Below are 18114 nucleotides of genomic sequence, written 5' to 3' on the forward strand. Positions count from 1 at the left end.
ATAATTTTCTACTATTTACATAAAAAAAATACGTAATATATCATCCGTATACCCGTCACAATTAAAAATTTCTTCGAGACAACAATATAACACAATCATTCAGATGATAGCCTGGCTGGACCTTGCATTATTATCAAGTTCAATGGTTGTGGCAATTTGTAGTCCTTTTCTGCACACGTGGCTCTGTTTCGTGGCCTCTTTGCCCGCGCTAAATTTGAATGAGAGGTCATCTATTAGAAAATGTCACACTTTGCCATGTTCTTGGATATATATTTTGCTTACTCTTAAGCGAATAAATGACAATAAGTAGCAAAGTCCAATTTAATTAGCAATACCAAAATGAAAGCCAAACTTGTTTACTACTACTTTAGTGATGAATGAGTCAAAAACTTCTTACACATAAGTTATATTACTCAAAGCTCGTACGAATATGATCTACAATACTCACGTGTGACATTATATATGTATATATATAAAAAGAAAGACAAATTTGTCTACTATTTTATATGTTTTGATAAGCGATATTTTAAAACACTTTAATTTATAGAATTTATTTGTATTAGAGTGTGTATCAGTAACATGAACAATTTCTAAGTCCAAATGGCATTACTCTATAAAAAAAAAATTAAAAAAAAAGCCTCAAACTCAAAGACAAAAAGACGGACACACTACACCGGCCAACCAATTAACCTTACTTCCTTGTATGCATAACTAGATAAAATAGCCTTACTTCTTTGTATACAAAACCGAATATAAAAGCACCATTTCCTCGCATTATATAACCAAGTGATTTCCGTAATCCAATCCAACATCAATAACATGGATCATCATCCAATATCCGAAGACCCCAAAACCCCGCTTCTCCCTCTCCACGACCAAATCCAACGGTCGCAGAGCTTCCATTCATCCTTGAAATCCATTCTAACACTCAAGAACTTCTTCGTCCTCCTCGGACCTCTTCTGTGCACCATCATATGCCTCTGTGTGAAGCTAGATGGCCCGGTGGCCAGCTGGAACATGTTGGCAGTGCTGGTGTGGGTGTTTGCTTGGTGGCTCACGGAGGCCGTGCCCATGCCAATTACCTCCATGTCCCCACTCTTTCTCTTCCCTTTCTTTGGAATATCCTCTGCTGATGATGTTGCTCAATCTTACATGGACGATGTTATTGCCCTTCTTCTTGGAAGCTTTATATTGGCTCTTGCTGTTGAGCATTATAACATCCACAGAAGATTGGCCTTGAATGTGAGTTTCTCTAGCTACCATGCTTCTCTGCTAAGATGGATCACCTTAATGGTTATTTATGCTGTGATTATTATGCTTAATGGTTATTTTAGTACAAGCGTATAGATACATGAGAAAAACAAAGGAAGGGACCAAATGGCAAACATTTTACTTCTCTATTCATTCACAATTTCCCTCGGTTATTTTTGCATTTCTTGTTACATATGATAATTTTAAATTTGGTTTGCCTGGAAATTCATTGGATTAGATTTGAGAAATATGTCATTTACTAGTTAGTTCACTAACTAATCCCATAGATATATAATAGGGAACTTTAATGAAAAGCTCTCGGTACTGTTTACTTTAACGAAAAACCACATTTTTACATTAAAAAGTCAATCCTGATATTATTCACTTTACCCTTTATTTTGTCCTTATCATTAAAACTCAAATTTTTCAAACCATTTTCATTAGTTTTCCTATATCCTATCGAAATTTTAAATATTGAAAAAATATATTTGGCTATTTTTTCTTCCTAAATTAATGCACTTTTGTCCAAGAATACGGAAATGTAAGAGAGGAGCGCCAATAACGCTTTACTAATCCATGATAAATGTTACGTTAGAAAGGAAACGTGAATTTGAATTCTCATACATTTCATTCCAAAATCAACAAGAATCAAATGGATAGTCCTCCCTCCAATGACCCCAAAATCCCACTTCTCCCACTTGATGATCCAAATCCAAACCATAACTCACAAATCCGCTTCCCTTCTTCACTGGAATCCATTCTAACATCCAAGAACTTGTCCATCCTCCTGGGGCCTCTTTTGAGCACCGTTATTTGCCTCTGTGTCAACTTAGATGGCACCGTCGCTAGCCGGAATATGTTGGCAGTGCTTGCCTGGGTGTTTGCTTGGTGGCTCACGCAGGCCGTGCCGATGCCAGTTACCTCAATGTCCCCTCTCTTCCTCTTCCCGCTCTTCGGAATTGCCTCTGCAGATGATGTTGCCCACTCTTACACGAACGATGTTATTGCCCTCGTTCTTGGAAGCTTTATTTTGGCTCTCGCCGTTGAGCATTATAACATACACAAAAGATTGGCCTTGAATGTGAGTCCTCTTTTCATTGTTGTTTTCTCGTATTAACCCATTCACGTGATACATCGCTCACAGAATATTATTGGCATCAATAAAGCAAACATAAATACATCGCTCAAAGAAAACATAAATATATTTTCGACAACATTAATATGTGTCACAACTTGAGAATTGAGTGCCTTAGTGTCTGAACCCTACTAGGTGAGAGCCACATTGTGCTCGAACCCTGTCGTATACTATCCGCTTAGGGTTTTCAAAATAATTTCTTTTTTTGGATTCAAGCGATACTAGTGAAGGAGAAACAAACTTTGGACTTCCGGTATAAGAATAATTTATAGTAATGCTAAAGAGATCATCTATTTAAACTAAATTAGAGAAATTATATGATGTGGTTGTTGATGATTGAGAGAAATTTTTTAATGTGCTGAAAATACGACTCAGTACACCAAGTGTCATAATAAAATTGATTGGATTTTCTTTTTTCAAGTTTCCAACAAAGTGTATTATTACCCTTAATCAGTCGGGCAGTATTTACGGCACATTGAAAATTTTCTTGATGTTTGAATTATTATTTAAATATTAATTAACGTATTTATTTTTTCATTTACAAATTGGACAAGTTGATTTACCTAGTATTCCAGAACACAGATAACCCTGGTGATATGCGGAGATCCCTTGAATCCGCCATTGCTGCTGCTGGGAATATGTGGGGCCGCAGCATTCATCAGCATGTGGATGCACAACGTGGCAACTGCTGTGATGATGATGCCCGTAGCCACCGGCATTCTCCGGCGGTTTCCGACGGGTCCCAACCAGTCCGTGGTTGTGAGCAACTTTTGCAAAGCCGTGATTCTAGGGGTGTTGTACTCCATAACCATAGGAGGGATGAGCACTCTGACGGGGACAGGTGTCAATCTCATATTGGTTGGAATGTGGAAGAGCTATTTCCCACAAGCAGCTCCGATCACCTTCAGCACCTGGTTCTGTTTCGCCTTCCCTTCGGCATTGTTGATGTTCTTGGCTTTGTGGGGTTTGCTTTGCTGCTTGTATTGCTCAAGGAGTTCAGGCCAGGCCCTCTCTGTTTATTTAGACAAAGCCCATTTGAAGAAGGAGCTCGAATTGCTAGGTAGGAGCCCTCAAACTTAGAGCAACTTAAATGCAATCAACATCGAATTGTGATGTATCTTAAGTCAATCATGTATTGTTGTGTGTGAATTTTTTGACAACTAAAACTGTTTCTAACTAAATTAGGCAAAAAAAGTTCAAATGTGTTTTTGAGGGAGTAGGACTTTTAATAAAAAAATCAACGTGTTTCTAATGAAAGTACTGATATTAAAGCGTTGATGAGAAAAAATGTTTCTTACAAAAGCAATTTCGAAAAAAACCACTCTTTTTTATGGCAATTGTTGTGAATACCCCAAATGCCATAATAAAATAGGTAACACATGGTATCACCGTATTGGTCATGTTCTTTTTGGTTTTTTTTTTTTTTTTTTTTTTGGGAAACTGCTCTTTTTGGCTTTTGGCCCAGTGTTCAGTATCCAATCTTAGGCACTAGAGAACACCTTCTATGTAATTATATTTCCAAATCAACTTACAAGTGTTGATGCGGCAACCGGCAGGTCCAATGGCTTTTGCTGAGAAGATGGTACTGGCTTTGTTTTCGGTGCGTCCCCAAGTACTCAGTTTCGCATAGTTTTTTAGTATGGATGTGTCCTTCAGTTATTATGACTAGCATTTTCTGCAGATGCTGATTGTTTTGTGGATGACAAGAAGCATAACGAAGGATATTCCGGGCTGGGGAGTCCTCTTCAACGGACGTGCCGGAGATGGAACTGTCAGTGTGAGTATTGACATTTCTTCTTATGTGTTCTAACTTTAAACACCAAATAGCCGTATACACAGACCTTTCGTTGGATCAAATTTTCAAGTGTGACTTGAAATGTTTGTAGGTTATGATTGCAACTTTTTTGTTCATAATTCCAAGCAAAAAACAAAAAGGTGAGAAGTTGATGGACTGGGAAAAATGCAAGAAGCTACCCTGGATTATCATATTGTTACTAGGTGCTGGTTTAGCCATAGCTGACGGAGTTCGATCCAGTGGCCTTGCTAATTTATTATCTGAAACCCTAGATTTTTTGGAGGCAGTCCCATATGTTGCCATTGCACCTGCTGTGTGTCTCATAAGTAGTTCCTTCACTGAGTTGATCACATCAAACAATGCGACAGCCACGCTTATTATTCCTCTCCTAATTCAAATTGCCAAAAGTATGCATGTGTATCCTCTCCTTCTGATGATTCCGGGTGGCATTGGGGCACAATTTGCTTTCTTGCTTCCTACGGCAACTCCTTCAAATACCGTAGGATTCGCCACTGGCCAAATTGAGATCCAAGATATGATCAAGATTGGCTTGCCATTGAAGATTGTTGGGATTGCTGTGTTGTCCCTTTTGATGCCCACTCTTGGTAACATTCCTTTTCTCTTCATTATTTAGCTCACTTAAATTTTGATCAATTTTCATCTTCACTAGTTCTACTTGATGTTGTAGTTCATAAGTAACTATTGAGTTTTGGCTATTGCAGGAGTTTATGTATTTAGGACAAGTGAACCAGTTCAATGACTTGAAAGTTCAATAATGTTACGATGTCTCACAAAATCTCAAGGCATAACAAAAAGCAGAACATGTTTTGTTAGCGATAGTCCTATGATTCCATTCATTTGTGAGTCTATCTGTGATTGTGAGATACCTGTATGAATTTGAAGCATGATTTTAAATTTACATTTCATATATGATGTTAGAGATGATCAACCTTATAAACATGTGTGATTATGTACATCAAATCAAATTAACTTTAAACCAAACAAATAAATAAAGTACAACTAATGCATATATATTTTTGCTTATTATACAAGATCACACCATTACATCATCTCTAATAAAATAACATTACATCCCAAGCAAATTTAAGTTTTAACAGCACACCACAATACATATCGCACACAAAGTTTAAGGCTAGAGTAACCAAGATAAATCAATGATCGGAGGCTTCCATGGAGATGGTGATTTTCTGGGCTGTTATTGATCACTATACACTGATCAATTTTTCTTTCTCCAAACCCCTTGCTCTTCAACCTCGCGGGGAAGATTTTTGAACTTTGAACAATGGCGAATCTCCATGTAGCGGAGTGCAGGCATAATTTTCCTCAAGTTATCCCCATCTTCCTCATAGTTCAGCAACTTCAAACACAAACCCTCAACATGTTTCCAAGTGGACTGATCACTGGTCAGTTTCGCAATGTCACAATTCTCAACACAGAGATACTGCAATCCAGAAAGCACATTCGGATGAAACCAGTTGGGCATTGTCTTGGAATGATAATTCCTTACATACAGCTCCCTGAGATTTGGAGGCATCTTAAGCCCGTCTAACTTTCCCAAAGTTTCCTGTTCTTTACATTCATCAGCATCAATGGTAACGACCTTGAGATTGCTGAGACTTGATAGGACGCCTATTTCATCTGGAGAGATTTCAGTGTCAGCACTTAGCACAATTCGAAGAACTCTTAGCTTCTTTAGTCCTCTGAGCTCACGAAGGGCGCAACCCTGTGTTTTGGCCGGATTCACCACCTTGAATCCGGTAAGTTCTTGTAGAAGACAGAGGTTCCCTAGACCCTTGGGTAGGCAATCAAGGGGACAATCTCCAACGTCCAAGACAATGAGCCTCTTCAAACATTTGATGGATGGGTGTATTTTGACTAATTTTTTGCATCCGTTCAACACCAAAAGCTGGAGGTTAAGCAGTTTCTGAATCGAAGATGGGACTTCCCGTATCTGAGTTCCACTCAAGTTTAGACATGCTAAGCGTTTGAGAGAACTGATATGGCTGAAGAGATCCTCAACACTTGTCACTGTTAAATAAAACATGTGAGATGGAATATTTTGTTTTGTTTCATTTTTGTGTTTTTGTTTGTGGAAAATGATTTCTACATGTCTCTTCTTCTTACACACACTCATGTTTATTTTTTTCCTTTGATTTATTCTATCCAAAGGTCATAAATAAAGTAGGTGTGCATAAAGGAAGAAAAGAGGCGTGTGATATTCATTTTTTTATGCACAAACATCACATATACAAGTGCACACACTCAATGGATCAAAATTAGAAAGCATGATGAAGAATTTAAAGTACGTTCTACCTGGAGACTGGGTGATGCTATATTCGACAACTTTAGAGTAAGACAAGTCCAACACCCTGAGGGACTCCAGGATCCCAAAATTCTTGCCAAAGTTACTCGGAGGGCTTGACATGAGAAAAAATGTCCTCAACTTTGGATTATCTTCTAGTTCCTTCTTGTCTTCATCCATGTCTTCGCTGATACGGAACCATCGTGGCTTTTGCTCATTTTGCTCATTTTGCTCATGTTTCTGCATTAGCTTTCCCTGCTCATTGAAGATGCAAAATGCCTCCTCTCCCGCAATCTTGATAATTACCTCCCGCACCATATCATGTATCTTGCACTTATAAACTTTCCCATCATACCATCGACGATCCACTACTTCCAGCAGGCATCTGTTCACTAGTTCTGCGAGATATTCATATCCCAATTCTATAGCTGTTTTTGAATCCTTTTGCTGGACGAGGCCCTCCCCAACCCACCAGTGAATCAACTGTCTGGCATCTATCTCAAAGTCTTCAGGATAAATGGAGACACACAATAGGCATTGCTTGAGACTGGTATGTGGAAGTTCATCATAGCTTAACTGCAGAGAGTCGATGACATCTACAGTTTTTCCTTCGGTTGTGAGTGCATGGAATTTGTTCGAAATGTCTGTCCATTCTAAAGGAGAATCAACCTTCTCAGACAATAAGCTTCCTAAAGTCTTTATTGCCAAAGGAAGGCCACCACATTTCTTCAAGATATGCACTGAGACATCTTTATAATGATCACCAGGGCATTGTCCATTGCTTTTTCGAAATGCATATTCACTGAATAAATCCCAGCTGTCTTTGCTCTTCAGAGGTTGATGGTAATGAATTTGTGTGTTTCTAAGAACCATTTTTTGCGCAACGTGTTCATTCCTGGTGGTAATAATGATGCAGCTGGATTTACCAACTGATGTTGGTAGCTTGGAGCACAGGTCTTTCAACCAATCTGATTTGTTTTTGTAAGGCCACACATCATCCAGGACAATGAGATAGGATTTACCATTAAGGACAGTGATGAGTCTGCGCAAAATTTCATCATTATCCAAGGAAGACGTTTCTTCATTAACTTTGCTGAGTAACCTTTTCAGGATCCACTGCTCGCAGAAATTTCCGGAAACACACACCCACATTGTCTTTTCAAAGTGATCCAAGATTTGTGAATCGTTAAAGAGTTGTTGAGCAAGGGTGGTTTTGCCCAGGCCCCCCATCCCCACAATGCCAATGTAGTTCATTGCTGGTTCCTTCTCGTCGTCTTTAAGTATCCACCCTTTCAACTCTTCTATGTCCCCATCCAATCCATATGTCTTTTGTGGGTTTAGTGAACCAACAAATGGCCTGCTGCTGATGATATGTTGGCTCATACCATCTGGTGCAGCAGCTGATGCACTCAAATACTTGACCAACTCGTCGTGCACCTTCTTCATATCAGAATTAATGTTCGTCAACCTCCTGCCCATCTGATACGGGAAAACCGGCTCCAGAGGCAACAAGCATGAGAAGAACGTCTTTTTCTTCTTTTCTTCCTCTCTGATCAGGCAATCCGTCAATGCGTTGTCGGCTTCATAAATCACTTCCCTTAGCTCACCCAAATATTTCTTGACCGTTTCCTGTTCAGACGACAGTTTCAGTTTCTTGTCTGCGTCGACCACTAAGCAATTCATTTTTTCAAGCCAGATCTTCATCTTCTCAAGCTCACTTTTGAAATTAAAACAGAACTGAGCTTCGTGCACTGCAGCACTGAGTACTTGTGCTGTTACGGCCTGAACCAGAGCTTCTGCTAGCATCGTCATCGATCTGTTACATTTTTACACATTTCGCCTTAGTTATATTATATTTATGATACTATTATTTAAGACAATTAAAAATAGATAAAATCCATATTAGAACATTTTAGCATAAAATAAGTCGGAAAATTGCAAGTGGTGAATTGTTATTGTGGTTGGAATCTTTCTCTCCAACACAATACATCTCGAGTTCAAACTATTATTCTCTCCTTAATGTATATAAGTGTAGAACATAGCTTGTAATAATAATAATAAATACATAAATAAGATGACAAACTCTTCCCTCTCCTCAATAATAGTAATTTTTAAAAATAAAAATGTTAGACCCAATTGCGAAAGAAAATATAGAGTGAGTGAGAGGGAATGGCAAAGAGAGAGAAGATGGGATCAAAGGTTTGTGATGTGTGCTTTCTCTCTAGTCTTGCGCCTTTATTATAAAGCTAATTCATGGTGGCTAATTCAAGACGTAGCGCAACGAGAAGCCTGGCCAATTCAACACACAACTACCTTGTACAAACTTTTTAATCATGTTGAGATTTTTTATTTTCTTTTTTCCCACCAACATATTTTCAATTTGGATAAACAACATTGTAGAGGTAACTGGCGACATCTTAAATTTGGATAAACAGTACTAGAGTTGTAGAATCAGCCGACCGAGGAACACCTTCAGTTTGGATAAACAGCACTGTTTTGAGACCAACTAATTATTTATCCAAGTCTCAGTCAATAAGGATTTCCGAGTCCTTGTTGGTAGAGGTCATCTCATCAGCCTTCTTGGTGAAGTGAGGTGTTACAAGGTTACTACATTCGGCACACTGAAAGCCGAATTTGATATTGAACTTTGCATAACTAGCAACCTTGTCTTCAGGCTTTAGAACCTGAAAGCCAAGACGTGTTCCTTCCTCAGCCAAAGTGGCATGTCTCATATGGAATTAGGCGGAGGGGGTCAATCGTGAATACAATCAGTGCTAGTATATAGAACAATGGTCGTGGGGTTCTGTTTGCCACAGCTTGTACTATGCTACTAATGCTATAATTTTCTTGTGTCCATTTAGCATTTTATTTGCAATTTCATGGTTCTTCATTCTTGTAGGAAGGATTTCATTGTGTCCTACGATTTTCTTTTTATTCCTTGGTTATTATTTGAATGAGTTGGAGAACATTTGATTTTGATTGTTTATTTTTTAAATGGATGTAGAGATAAATTTACATATTAAATTAGGTTTGTAAGAATAATTTAGATAGTAAATTTGGGTTTAAAAAGATATTGATAGTTTAATTAAAATAATAGAGTATAGAGAATAAGTTGAGTGTAGAAAGAAGTTTTTATCATTAATAGCCAAAATTTAAGCCTTGAATTCATAATTATTAGTTTTTATAGAAAATTTCAAATGTATCCAAAATTTCACTTAATTAAATGTCTCCATTGGCCTCAAAATTAAAACCTAATTACAACTAAAAAGCCAATAGCCTTTTAATCTTAGGAAAACTAATGAAAAAGACTTGAGAACTTTGAATTTTAACGATAAGGACAAAATAAAGAGTAAACTGAATAGTACCAGGATTAACTTTTTAATGTAAAAATGTGGTTTTTCGTTAAAGTGAACAGTACCATGGATTTTTTTGTTAAAACTCTCAATAATCTTATTCATCGTTGTTCATTAGGAGAGGAGTGGCATAATTGTAGGCGTTAAACAAGACTAACACCATGAATATATGTCGGCTGCAATATTGTTAAAGTGAAAATGCATTTTAAGTATCAAAATTGAAGTATAAATTATTAGAATTGATAGGAGCTATGGAAAAACCATTAGATCGATCCATAAGTGTGTGCCCCAAATTAAGATGATACGCGCGCACACACACACACACACACACACAAAATCCTATGAAACCGTGTACTGGAGATTTCCATCCAAATGAAGACTGGAAAATTTCTATTTTGAAAGTATGCAGAAGTTGTATGTTATGAAATTTCCAGAATATCAATCAATTATTATGCAAGAATATGCAATTCAGTTGTAGGTGTTTGTCAATCAATAAATGAATTGACAATTTGTTTGGCTGAATGTCTTTTCTTTCTTTCAACTTATTGGATTAGGATGTGGGAATAATCAAAACCCAAAAATGAAAAAGAACGTGAAAGAAAGAAAGAACATAAAAAATCTCATCTGCATTATGGTCTTTGGATTTTAACTTTGAGGGTACATTGGTCAAAATCAAAGCATGAAAATTTTCTGAAAATCACTTAATGAGCATCATATATAGATAAGATTTTCAAATAGATTAATGTGAATTTTTGTTATATTTGAAAGTTATAATAAAAACTGACATTACGAATTTAGGTGTCAAAATTTCGCTATAAATCATAAATTCTCAATAGAAAGAAGTTGTGAGTTCAAATCAAATTTTCCTAATACAAATGCTTGACTCCGATTTATGGGTAATGCATTTCATGCTTACTCTAATTCTTTCTTACTCCAATTCTTGGTTAGGAAATAAATTGGAGTGTAGAAAGAAGTTGGCTCAGCCCAAAAGTTAGGCTGATAGTTTGGGCTTTGTCCAATACCCAACTCGAGATTTAATTCTTGCAGAATTCGAGTTTAGGGTTTGTTTATTTGATTTCCACATTCACTTAACTCACAAACACCATAATTCAAGAAATTCACGATATGATATATAATTTTATAAATTATTAAATTGAGTTCATGCTTCATAGTCATTGTTTATATAATCAAGGCTTTGAAACATGAATTCGAGTTTAGAATTACCCGGTTGACGTGGCCAAACTTTGAAGTTGAAGTGACCTCTCCCCAATCGAGTACAGAGCACTGCTGCCCTTGCTAATGGTGAATCTACAAAGAAAGCCATATATAATTAGAACAAACATAATTGTGAATAAATGATAATCATCACTATAAAATTTTCATAAAGAAATATAGGGAGATAATCCTTCAAAGACTATTTGATTCAGCAAACTCCATATGCTATATAAAATACCCCCTTAGCGAGAAGATAATTCCTCTATAAAAGCAGGAAATGAGTCGCATAAAGGATTTTCATTGAGGTAAATCCTTCGGAGATGGTCTAAGGCAAGGACCTATTGATCGCTTTTTACGATGAATTATTTCTTACTATATAATGCAACGTCAAAAGCATGTTTGTCTTACTGATAAATGTGTTGAGAAATAAATTATAAAGTAAAAGGAACATGAAAGAGATATATGTGTTTTAACCTTGAACTTGTTCCTTTATTCATACTAATTCATAGTGCCCTTCACTTAACCTCAAGAAAAACAGTCAGACAGAGAAATAATCTTCTAGATCCTATAGAACTTGTGCCTTTATTTAATAAAATACTATCCATAACAGACTCGATTTGTATTCTTAATATTTTGCTCTATTCATCACATGTATGATCTGGTTTTGGTGTATCTAGTTTCACAAAAATCAAGTTTTTAAGAACATTTAAAGTATTTTTTGGCGTAAAACATCATCCTTTCTTGACATTCGAAACATATAGATCGAGGGCACAACCAAATACTTTGACAATAATTAATCTATCATCATTCAGAAGCACATACTCAAATTAACGTATGCGCGCAGATCGATCGAGTTGGACTTGACTATCGGAGGACTTCAAATCCTGCTGATCAGATACAAAGAATTAATCCATTTGAGAGAGAGAGAGAGAGAGAGAGAGAGAGAGAGAGAGAGAGATATATGCATGTATATGTGTGTGTGTGTGTATATATGTATAGTATATGAAACCAGAAATTATTAATTGATGGCTTTTACTCTGTAATCTATAGTATAATTAGCTGGGAAAGATGGGGAAGAAGGTGAATGCTACCTTGTTTTGTTTTCTGGTGACAGCTAGCTAGCTACTTCATCTGCATCTGACTATGTAATCAGTGAGATTGATGCCGCAAGACTACATTAAAAAAAAAAACACCTTATAACTTGTACCCTTGGGCTTGATATTTCGTTCAAATATATATATATAGAGGTATAAGCACACAAGTAGGGGGCGGTGATTATCTTTTGGGACTTTCTAAAATAGCCCGGTTTCATATTTTGAGGTTTTTTTTTAATTTTTTTTTTTAACAAATAATATTATTTATACTAAAAATGAAGGAATGGATTTAGCAATAATGTAGTTCGAATTCACCTTTGATGAGAATCGAATCTAAAACCTCTCACTTACAAGTAAAAAAAAATATTATTAGGCCGTAGTATTAAGTGACATATTTTGAGGTTTTGAAAGTATAGATTTTTATTTAGAAAATACAAACATTTTAATCGTTAGAAAATACAAAAAATTATAATCTAAAGATTAAAATATTTGAAATATCAGAGAACACAATAATTTTTTTTCATCTTTTGACGGTCCACAATACTCTATTATTGTTGTCGAACTTTAGTAATCATTGGTTCTTGCGGGTGACGGATGATAGCCATGACGTGTATGTAACATGTAATGGATGACAACACGAAGTCAATCTTTTTGAACTTTAAGTCAGGACAGACTCTACTATTGTTATCGGTTTTTAATAATAGAAGATTATATTCACACATTTTAAATTATTTTTTTCATATTTTTTTAATTTTTAATTTTTTTTATTAGTGGTGTGTAAAAAATATTAAAAAATTAAAAAAATGTAAGAGAAGTAATTTGAAATGTGTGAATATAATCTCTTATAATAATTAGACAATTAGATTTCTTATTTATACCTGTAGGGTAACCTTGTTTTTTCAGTGCAAACTTAATAAATTGTTATCTTTCAGTCACAATATGCCGTTAACTTAAAAAGTGAATAAAAACATGATTTTATGCCCACACATAATAGATTTAATGGTTTTTAATTGTTATGATTTGATTTTTTTTTTTAAGAAAATCTCGCTAATACGAAAGAAATTTAATGAATATAATCTCTCATAATAATTAGACAATTAGATTTCTTATTTATACCCGTAGGGTAACCTTCTTTTTTCAGTGCAAACTTAATAAATTGTTATGTTTCAGTCACAATATGCCGTTAACTTAAAAAGTGAATAAAAACATGATTTTATGCCCACACTTAATACATTTAATGGTTTTTAATTGTTATGATTTGATTTTTTTTTTTTAAGAAAATCTCGACAATACGAAAGAAATTTAATGATATGAAAAAAAAATGTTATATCTAGTCAGAATGGACAAAAACTTTACTTCTCATAAAGCAAGAAAAACAAAATACAAGAAAAGAGAGGTGACATGACATACATCTTACCCCCTTGAAAAACAATATGCGAGAAAAAAAAAGAGGGACAAGACCTTAACCCTCTTGAAAAAAAAAATACAAGAAAAAGAGAGGGTGGGTGGATATAGGACCAAACCTCTCTAAAATAAAACCTACAAGGTAAGAACCTGTAAGACAAGCTGCAAACAAAAAAAGGAAAATCCAAAAAAATTAGGTAACAAGAAAACCACGCATCAAGAAGGAGAGATAAACCTATAGGCCGGCATACACAAGAAATATGATTGCAAAAAATGAAGAATCTCTATAGGAGGAGTAGCATGCCAAACAAGTGAAGACGAGAGATGTCACATCCCCGCCCGGGGCGGATCACTTCCCTGACCCGCTCCACCACCGTAGTACAATATTGTCTGCTTTGGGCTTACCACTCCCTCACGATTTTGTTTTTGGGAACTCACGAGCAACTTCCCAGTGGGTCACCCATCATGAGAGTGCTCTCGAGCGCTACTCTCTTAACTTCGGAGTTCCCATATAACCCGAAGCCAATGAGCTCCCAAAAGGCCCCTTGCTAGGTAGGGATGAGAATATACATATAAGGATCACTCCCCTGAGCGATGTGAGATGTTACAATCCACCCTCCTTAGGGGCCCAACGTCCTCGTCGACACACTTCCGACCAGGGATTGGCTCTGATACCAAATTGTCACATCCCGGCCCGGGATGAATCACTTCCCGGGCCCGCTCCACCACCGTAACACGATATTGTCCGCTTTGGGCTTACCATTTCAACCCGAAGCCAGTGAGCTCCCAAAAGGCCTCGTGCTAGGTAGGGATAGGAATATACATATAAGGATCACTCCCCTGGCCGATGTGGGATGTTACAATCCACCCCCCTTAAGGGCCTGATGTCCTCGTCGGCACACTTCCGGCCAGGGATTGGGTATGATACCAATTTGTCACATCCCGCTGGGGGGGGGACCATTTCCCGGGCCTGCTCCACTACCGTAGCACGATATTGTCCGCTTTAGGCTTACTATTCCCTCACGGTTTTGTTTTTGGGAACTCACGAGCAACTTCCCAGTGGGTCACCCATCATGGGAGTGCTCTCGAGTGCTACTCGCTTAACTTCAGAGTTCCCATAGAACCCGAAGCCAGTGAGCTCCCAAAAGGCCTCGTGCTAGGTAGGGATGGGAATATACATATAAGGATTACTCCCCTGGGCGATGTGGGATGTTACAAGAGAAGCCCTAAATTGGTCAATTTATCAGCAACTACATTCCCTTCTCGAAATGTATGAGATCAACGGAATATCATGTGCTGCAATCAAAAAATACCATTCTTCCAATGAGTCTAGAGTGACCAAGGAGGAGAAAAAGAACCAAAAGCAAAACAAGATATTACGCTAGAAGAGTCATTTTCAAGTCATAATTTTTGCCAACCTCGCGTGTGAGCCAATTTCACAGCAAGAATGGCAGCATGAAACTCTGCATAGAAAGAAGTACGATACTCCAAGCTCAGTGAGAGGATTAATAAAAATAGTTGTGTTGCAGGGGCCCCATGTCAAGAACATTCAAAATAGGAAACAAAAAAGAAAGATGCATAGATTAGGGATTTTAATTAATTCTCATAATTTAACATAGTGGCGGAATGGAAATAAAAATAGAGAGTTTTAATAAAAAGAGTTTAACAAAACTATAAACAAACCAGACATTAGATAAATTTTTGTTTCCCACGTTGGGAGAACATGGGTTAATGCTTTCTAAGGATGGCAATTTAACATGTCCAACTCAATCCTCATAAATAACCGATCTGAATGGTTCGGTTTTGAATTAGATTTCGGGTACTTTATGGTTATGGATAATCATCGGATAAATTTTTCAATTTTGAGTTTGGTTAGGTTATTGGGGTATCCGTCCCGAACTCATGCCCCAAACTGAAATATTTTCATTTTAATAAAAAAATATAAATATTTATTATATAGAGAATAGTTATCAATAATCATGCATTAAGTCCGTACTAGTAACTATATGCATTGCATTATTAATAACTAGCATATGCCCTACTGTGTGAGAATAATTTTTATTTTTATTTTAAAATGGGAAGGAGAAAGAGAGAAAAAAAGAAGTGGATTAGGGAGAGAAGTTTTTTATTTATATTTTATCTTTAAAAATTAGAGGAGGTTAGGATCTCAAATGCTTCCAAGGCTTAATGGAGGGCATAAGCAGGAAATAAAAGTAGCCCATTGCGTCTTTTGAAACCTAAAACACGTGGAATCTTAGAGGGGATGGTTGGAGTCACTCAAAGCGAGTCTCGCAAGCAATTTTCTTTTGGTAACATGTTTTATTTCATATTTGTTTTAAAAAAAAAAAATTTAGAGAGAGTCTCATTTTTTTAGAGTTTTTTTAATATTTTTATTTTTTATTGAAAATTGAAGAAATATTTCTTATTAGCACTCTACATAATATTGAATACATTCATATTAATATTTATATACTCTAATATGCAATAATAATTTTGACCTTATAAGGTCTTAAAAAATTGATATAAGTCCAATTTTTTTTAGTCAATAATAGAAATAGTACAATTTCTTAAATTTAAATATTTTATTATCAATAATTATCTCTTCAATGAAAAAATTTATTGTAAAAATCAAATTTCTTCATAATTATCTTTTTGATTATTTCTTCATAATCAACCTATATCACAGATTAATTGTATTTATCTACCTATATGACAGATTTTTTTTCATAGTTAACCTGTCACAAATTGATGTGTCTTGCTTGTAGGTATATTATGTCTTTTATACCTTTTAGTTAGGTTTTTATATCTCACTTATAGGTATAATATATATTCATATATTTGCTACTTGAGTTAGGGTATAATGTTTTGCAGATATATCTATGTTAGCATACTAGTTTTTTTGTTATGAGATATTAATTAGATATTTTGGAGTTGGAAAATGCATAATATTAAAAGATTTTAATTGATTTTTAATATTTTTAGAAAATATTAAATGAGTATAAAAGAAGTAAAAACATATAATTAGATAACTGGACTCATTCCTAAAAACACACTATGTTTTTTGACCTGGATCTAAAATGTCACATCCCGGCCCGGGCCCCCACCACAACCCGGGCCCGATCCACCACCGTAACACGATATTGTCCCCTTTGGGCCCCGACCACGCCCTCACGGTTTTGTTTCTGGGAACTCACACGAGAACTTCCCGATGGGTCACCCATCCTGGGAGTGCTCTCGCGCGCTACTCGCTTAACTTTGGAGTTCCTATGGAACCCAAAGCCAGTGAGCTCCCAAAAGGCCTCGTGCTAGATAGGATGGGAATATACATTTAAGGATCAGTCCCCTGGGTGATGTGGGATGTTACAATCCACCCCCCTTAGGGGTCCGACGTCCTCGTCGGCACATTTCCGGCTAAGGATAGGCTCTGATACCAAATTTGTCGCATCCCGACCCGGGCCCCCACCACAACCCGGGCCCGATCCACCACCGTAACACGATATTGTCCGCTTTGGGCCCCGACCACGCCCTCACGGTTTTGTTTCTGGGAACTCACACGAGAACTTCTCAATGGGTCACCCATCCTGGGAGTGCTCTCGCGCGCTACTCGCTTAACTTTGGAGTTCCTACGGAACCCAAAGCCAGTGAGCTCCCAAAAGGCCTCGTGCTAGGTAGGATGGGAATATACATTTAAGGATCAGTCCCCTGGGCGATGTGGGATGTTACATAAAAGCCCCCCAAAAAATAAATAGAAAATTAGATTTTAATCCTTAAATAAGATGAAGTTTAGAAAAATGTCTTATACAAGATTAAAAATTGATTTTAGTCCCTAGACTCTATTTAATGCCAACAAATTAAATGTCTCTCTTTTTTATTTATAATTGTATGGTGTTTGTCACATCCCGGCCCGGGCCCCCACCACAACCCGGGCCCGCTCCACCACCGTAGCACGATATTGTCTGCTTTGGGCCCCGACCACGCCCTCACGGTTTTGTTTCTGGGAACTCACACGAGAACTTCCCGATGGGTCACCCATCCTGGGAATGCTCTCGCGCGCTACTCGCTTAACTTCGGAGTTCCTACGGAACTCAAAGCCAGTGAGCTCCCAAAAGGCCTTGTGCTAGGTAGGGATGGGAATATACATATAAGGATCACTCCCCTGGGCAATGTGGGATGTCACAATCCACCCCCCTTAGGGGCCCGACGTCCTCGTCGGCACACACACGGCTAGGGTTAGGCTCTGATACCAAATTGTCACATCCCGGCCCGGGGCGGATCACTTCCCGGGCCCGCTCCACCACCATAGCACGATATTGTCCGCTTTGGGCTCCGACCACGCCCTCACGGTTTTATTTTTTGGAACTCACGAGCAACTTCACAGTGGGTCACCCATCATGGGATTGCTCTCACGCACTACTCGCTTAACTTCGGAGTTCCTACGGAACTCAAAGTCAGTGAGCTCCCAAAAGGCATCGTGCTAGGTAGGGATGGGAATATACATATAAGGATCACTTCCCTGGGCGATGTGGGATGTCACAGTGTTCACA

At 37.2% G+C, this 18114-nt stretch overlaps 2 protein-coding genes across 5 annotated transcripts; one reads left to right on the forward strand and one right to left on the reverse strand.

Annotated features, from left to right (window-relative positions):
• The first annotated feature begins 709 nt into the window (after window positions 1-709).
• LOC103963762 (tonoplast dicarboxylate transporter-like) lies at window positions 710-5111 on the forward strand. 3 transcript variants are annotated; one of them, XM_048591399.1, is made up of 6 exons: window positions 710-1242; window positions 2954-3386; window positions 3943-3986; window positions 4068-4163; window positions 4273-4786; window positions 4904-5111. In XM_048591399.1, the coding sequence occupies exons 1-6, from the start codon at window positions 820-822 to the stop codon at window positions 4939-4941; spliced, it is 1548 nt and encodes a 515-aa protein (XP_048447356.1). In that variant the 5' UTR covers window positions 710-819; the 3' UTR covers window positions 4942-5111. The 3 variants fall into 3 exon arrangements, with proteins under 3 accessions (XP_048447356.1, XP_009374893.2, XP_009374894.2); XM_009376618.3 differs by having other exon boundaries at window positions 713-1242; window positions 2954-3446; XM_009376619.3 differs by having other exon boundaries at window positions 715-1242; window positions 2969-3446.
• A 76-nt stretch (window positions 5112-5187) lies between these two features.
• Window positions 5188-12322, reverse strand: LOC103963765 (disease resistance RPP13-like protein 4). 2 transcript variants are annotated; one of them, XM_009376620.3, is made up of 5 exons: window positions 12164-12322; window positions 11895-11956; window positions 11082-11165; window positions 6516-8320; window positions 5188-6230 (listed from the first exon to the last, which is right to left on the reverse strand). In XM_009376620.3, exons 4-5 carry the CDS (start codon window positions 8314-8316, stop codon window positions 5419-5421), a joined length of 2613 nt encoding a protein of 870 aa, XP_009374895.2. In that variant the 5' UTR covers window positions 8317-8320; window positions 11082-11165; window positions 11895-11956; window positions 12164-12322; the 3' UTR covers window positions 5188-5418. The 2 variants fall into 2 exon arrangements, with proteins under 2 accessions (XP_009374895.2, XP_009374896.2); XM_009376621.3 differs by having other exon boundaries at window positions 11895-11959; window positions 12164-12298.
• Window positions 12323-18114: the final 5792 nt, after the last annotated feature.

This window comes from the organism of the source record quoted next, unplaced genomic scaffold (genome assembly GCF_019419815.1).
Source record: "Pyrus x bretschneideri cultivar Hongxiangsu unplaced genomic scaffold, Pyrus_bretschneideri_v1 Contig33, whole genome shotgun sequence".
Classification (NCBI taxonomy): Eukaryota; Viridiplantae; Streptophyta; class Magnoliopsida; order Rosales; family Rosaceae; genus Pyrus; species Pyrus x bretschneideri.

Coding starts and splice junctions, on each gene's coding strand:
- LOC103963762 (XM_009376618.3), top strand. CDS start 820: ATGGATCATCATCCAATATCCGAAGACCCCAAAACCCCGCTTCTCCCT. Junction 1,243..2,953: donor ACAGAAGATTGGCCTTGAAT/GTGAGTTTCTCT, acceptor TGATTTACCTAG/TATTCCAGAACACAGATAAC. Junction 3,987..4,067: donor TGGTACTGGCTTTGTTTTCG/GTGCGTCCCCAA, acceptor CATTTTCTGCAG/ATGCTGATTGTTTTGTGGAT.
- LOC103963765 (XM_009376620.3), bottom strand. CDS start 8,316: ATGACGATGCTAGCAGAAGCTCTGGTTCAGGCCGTAACAGCACAAGTA. Junction 6,231..6,515: donor TAGCATCACCCAGTCTCCAG/GTAGAACGTACT, acceptor TTTATTTAACAG/TGACAAGTGTTGAGGATCTC.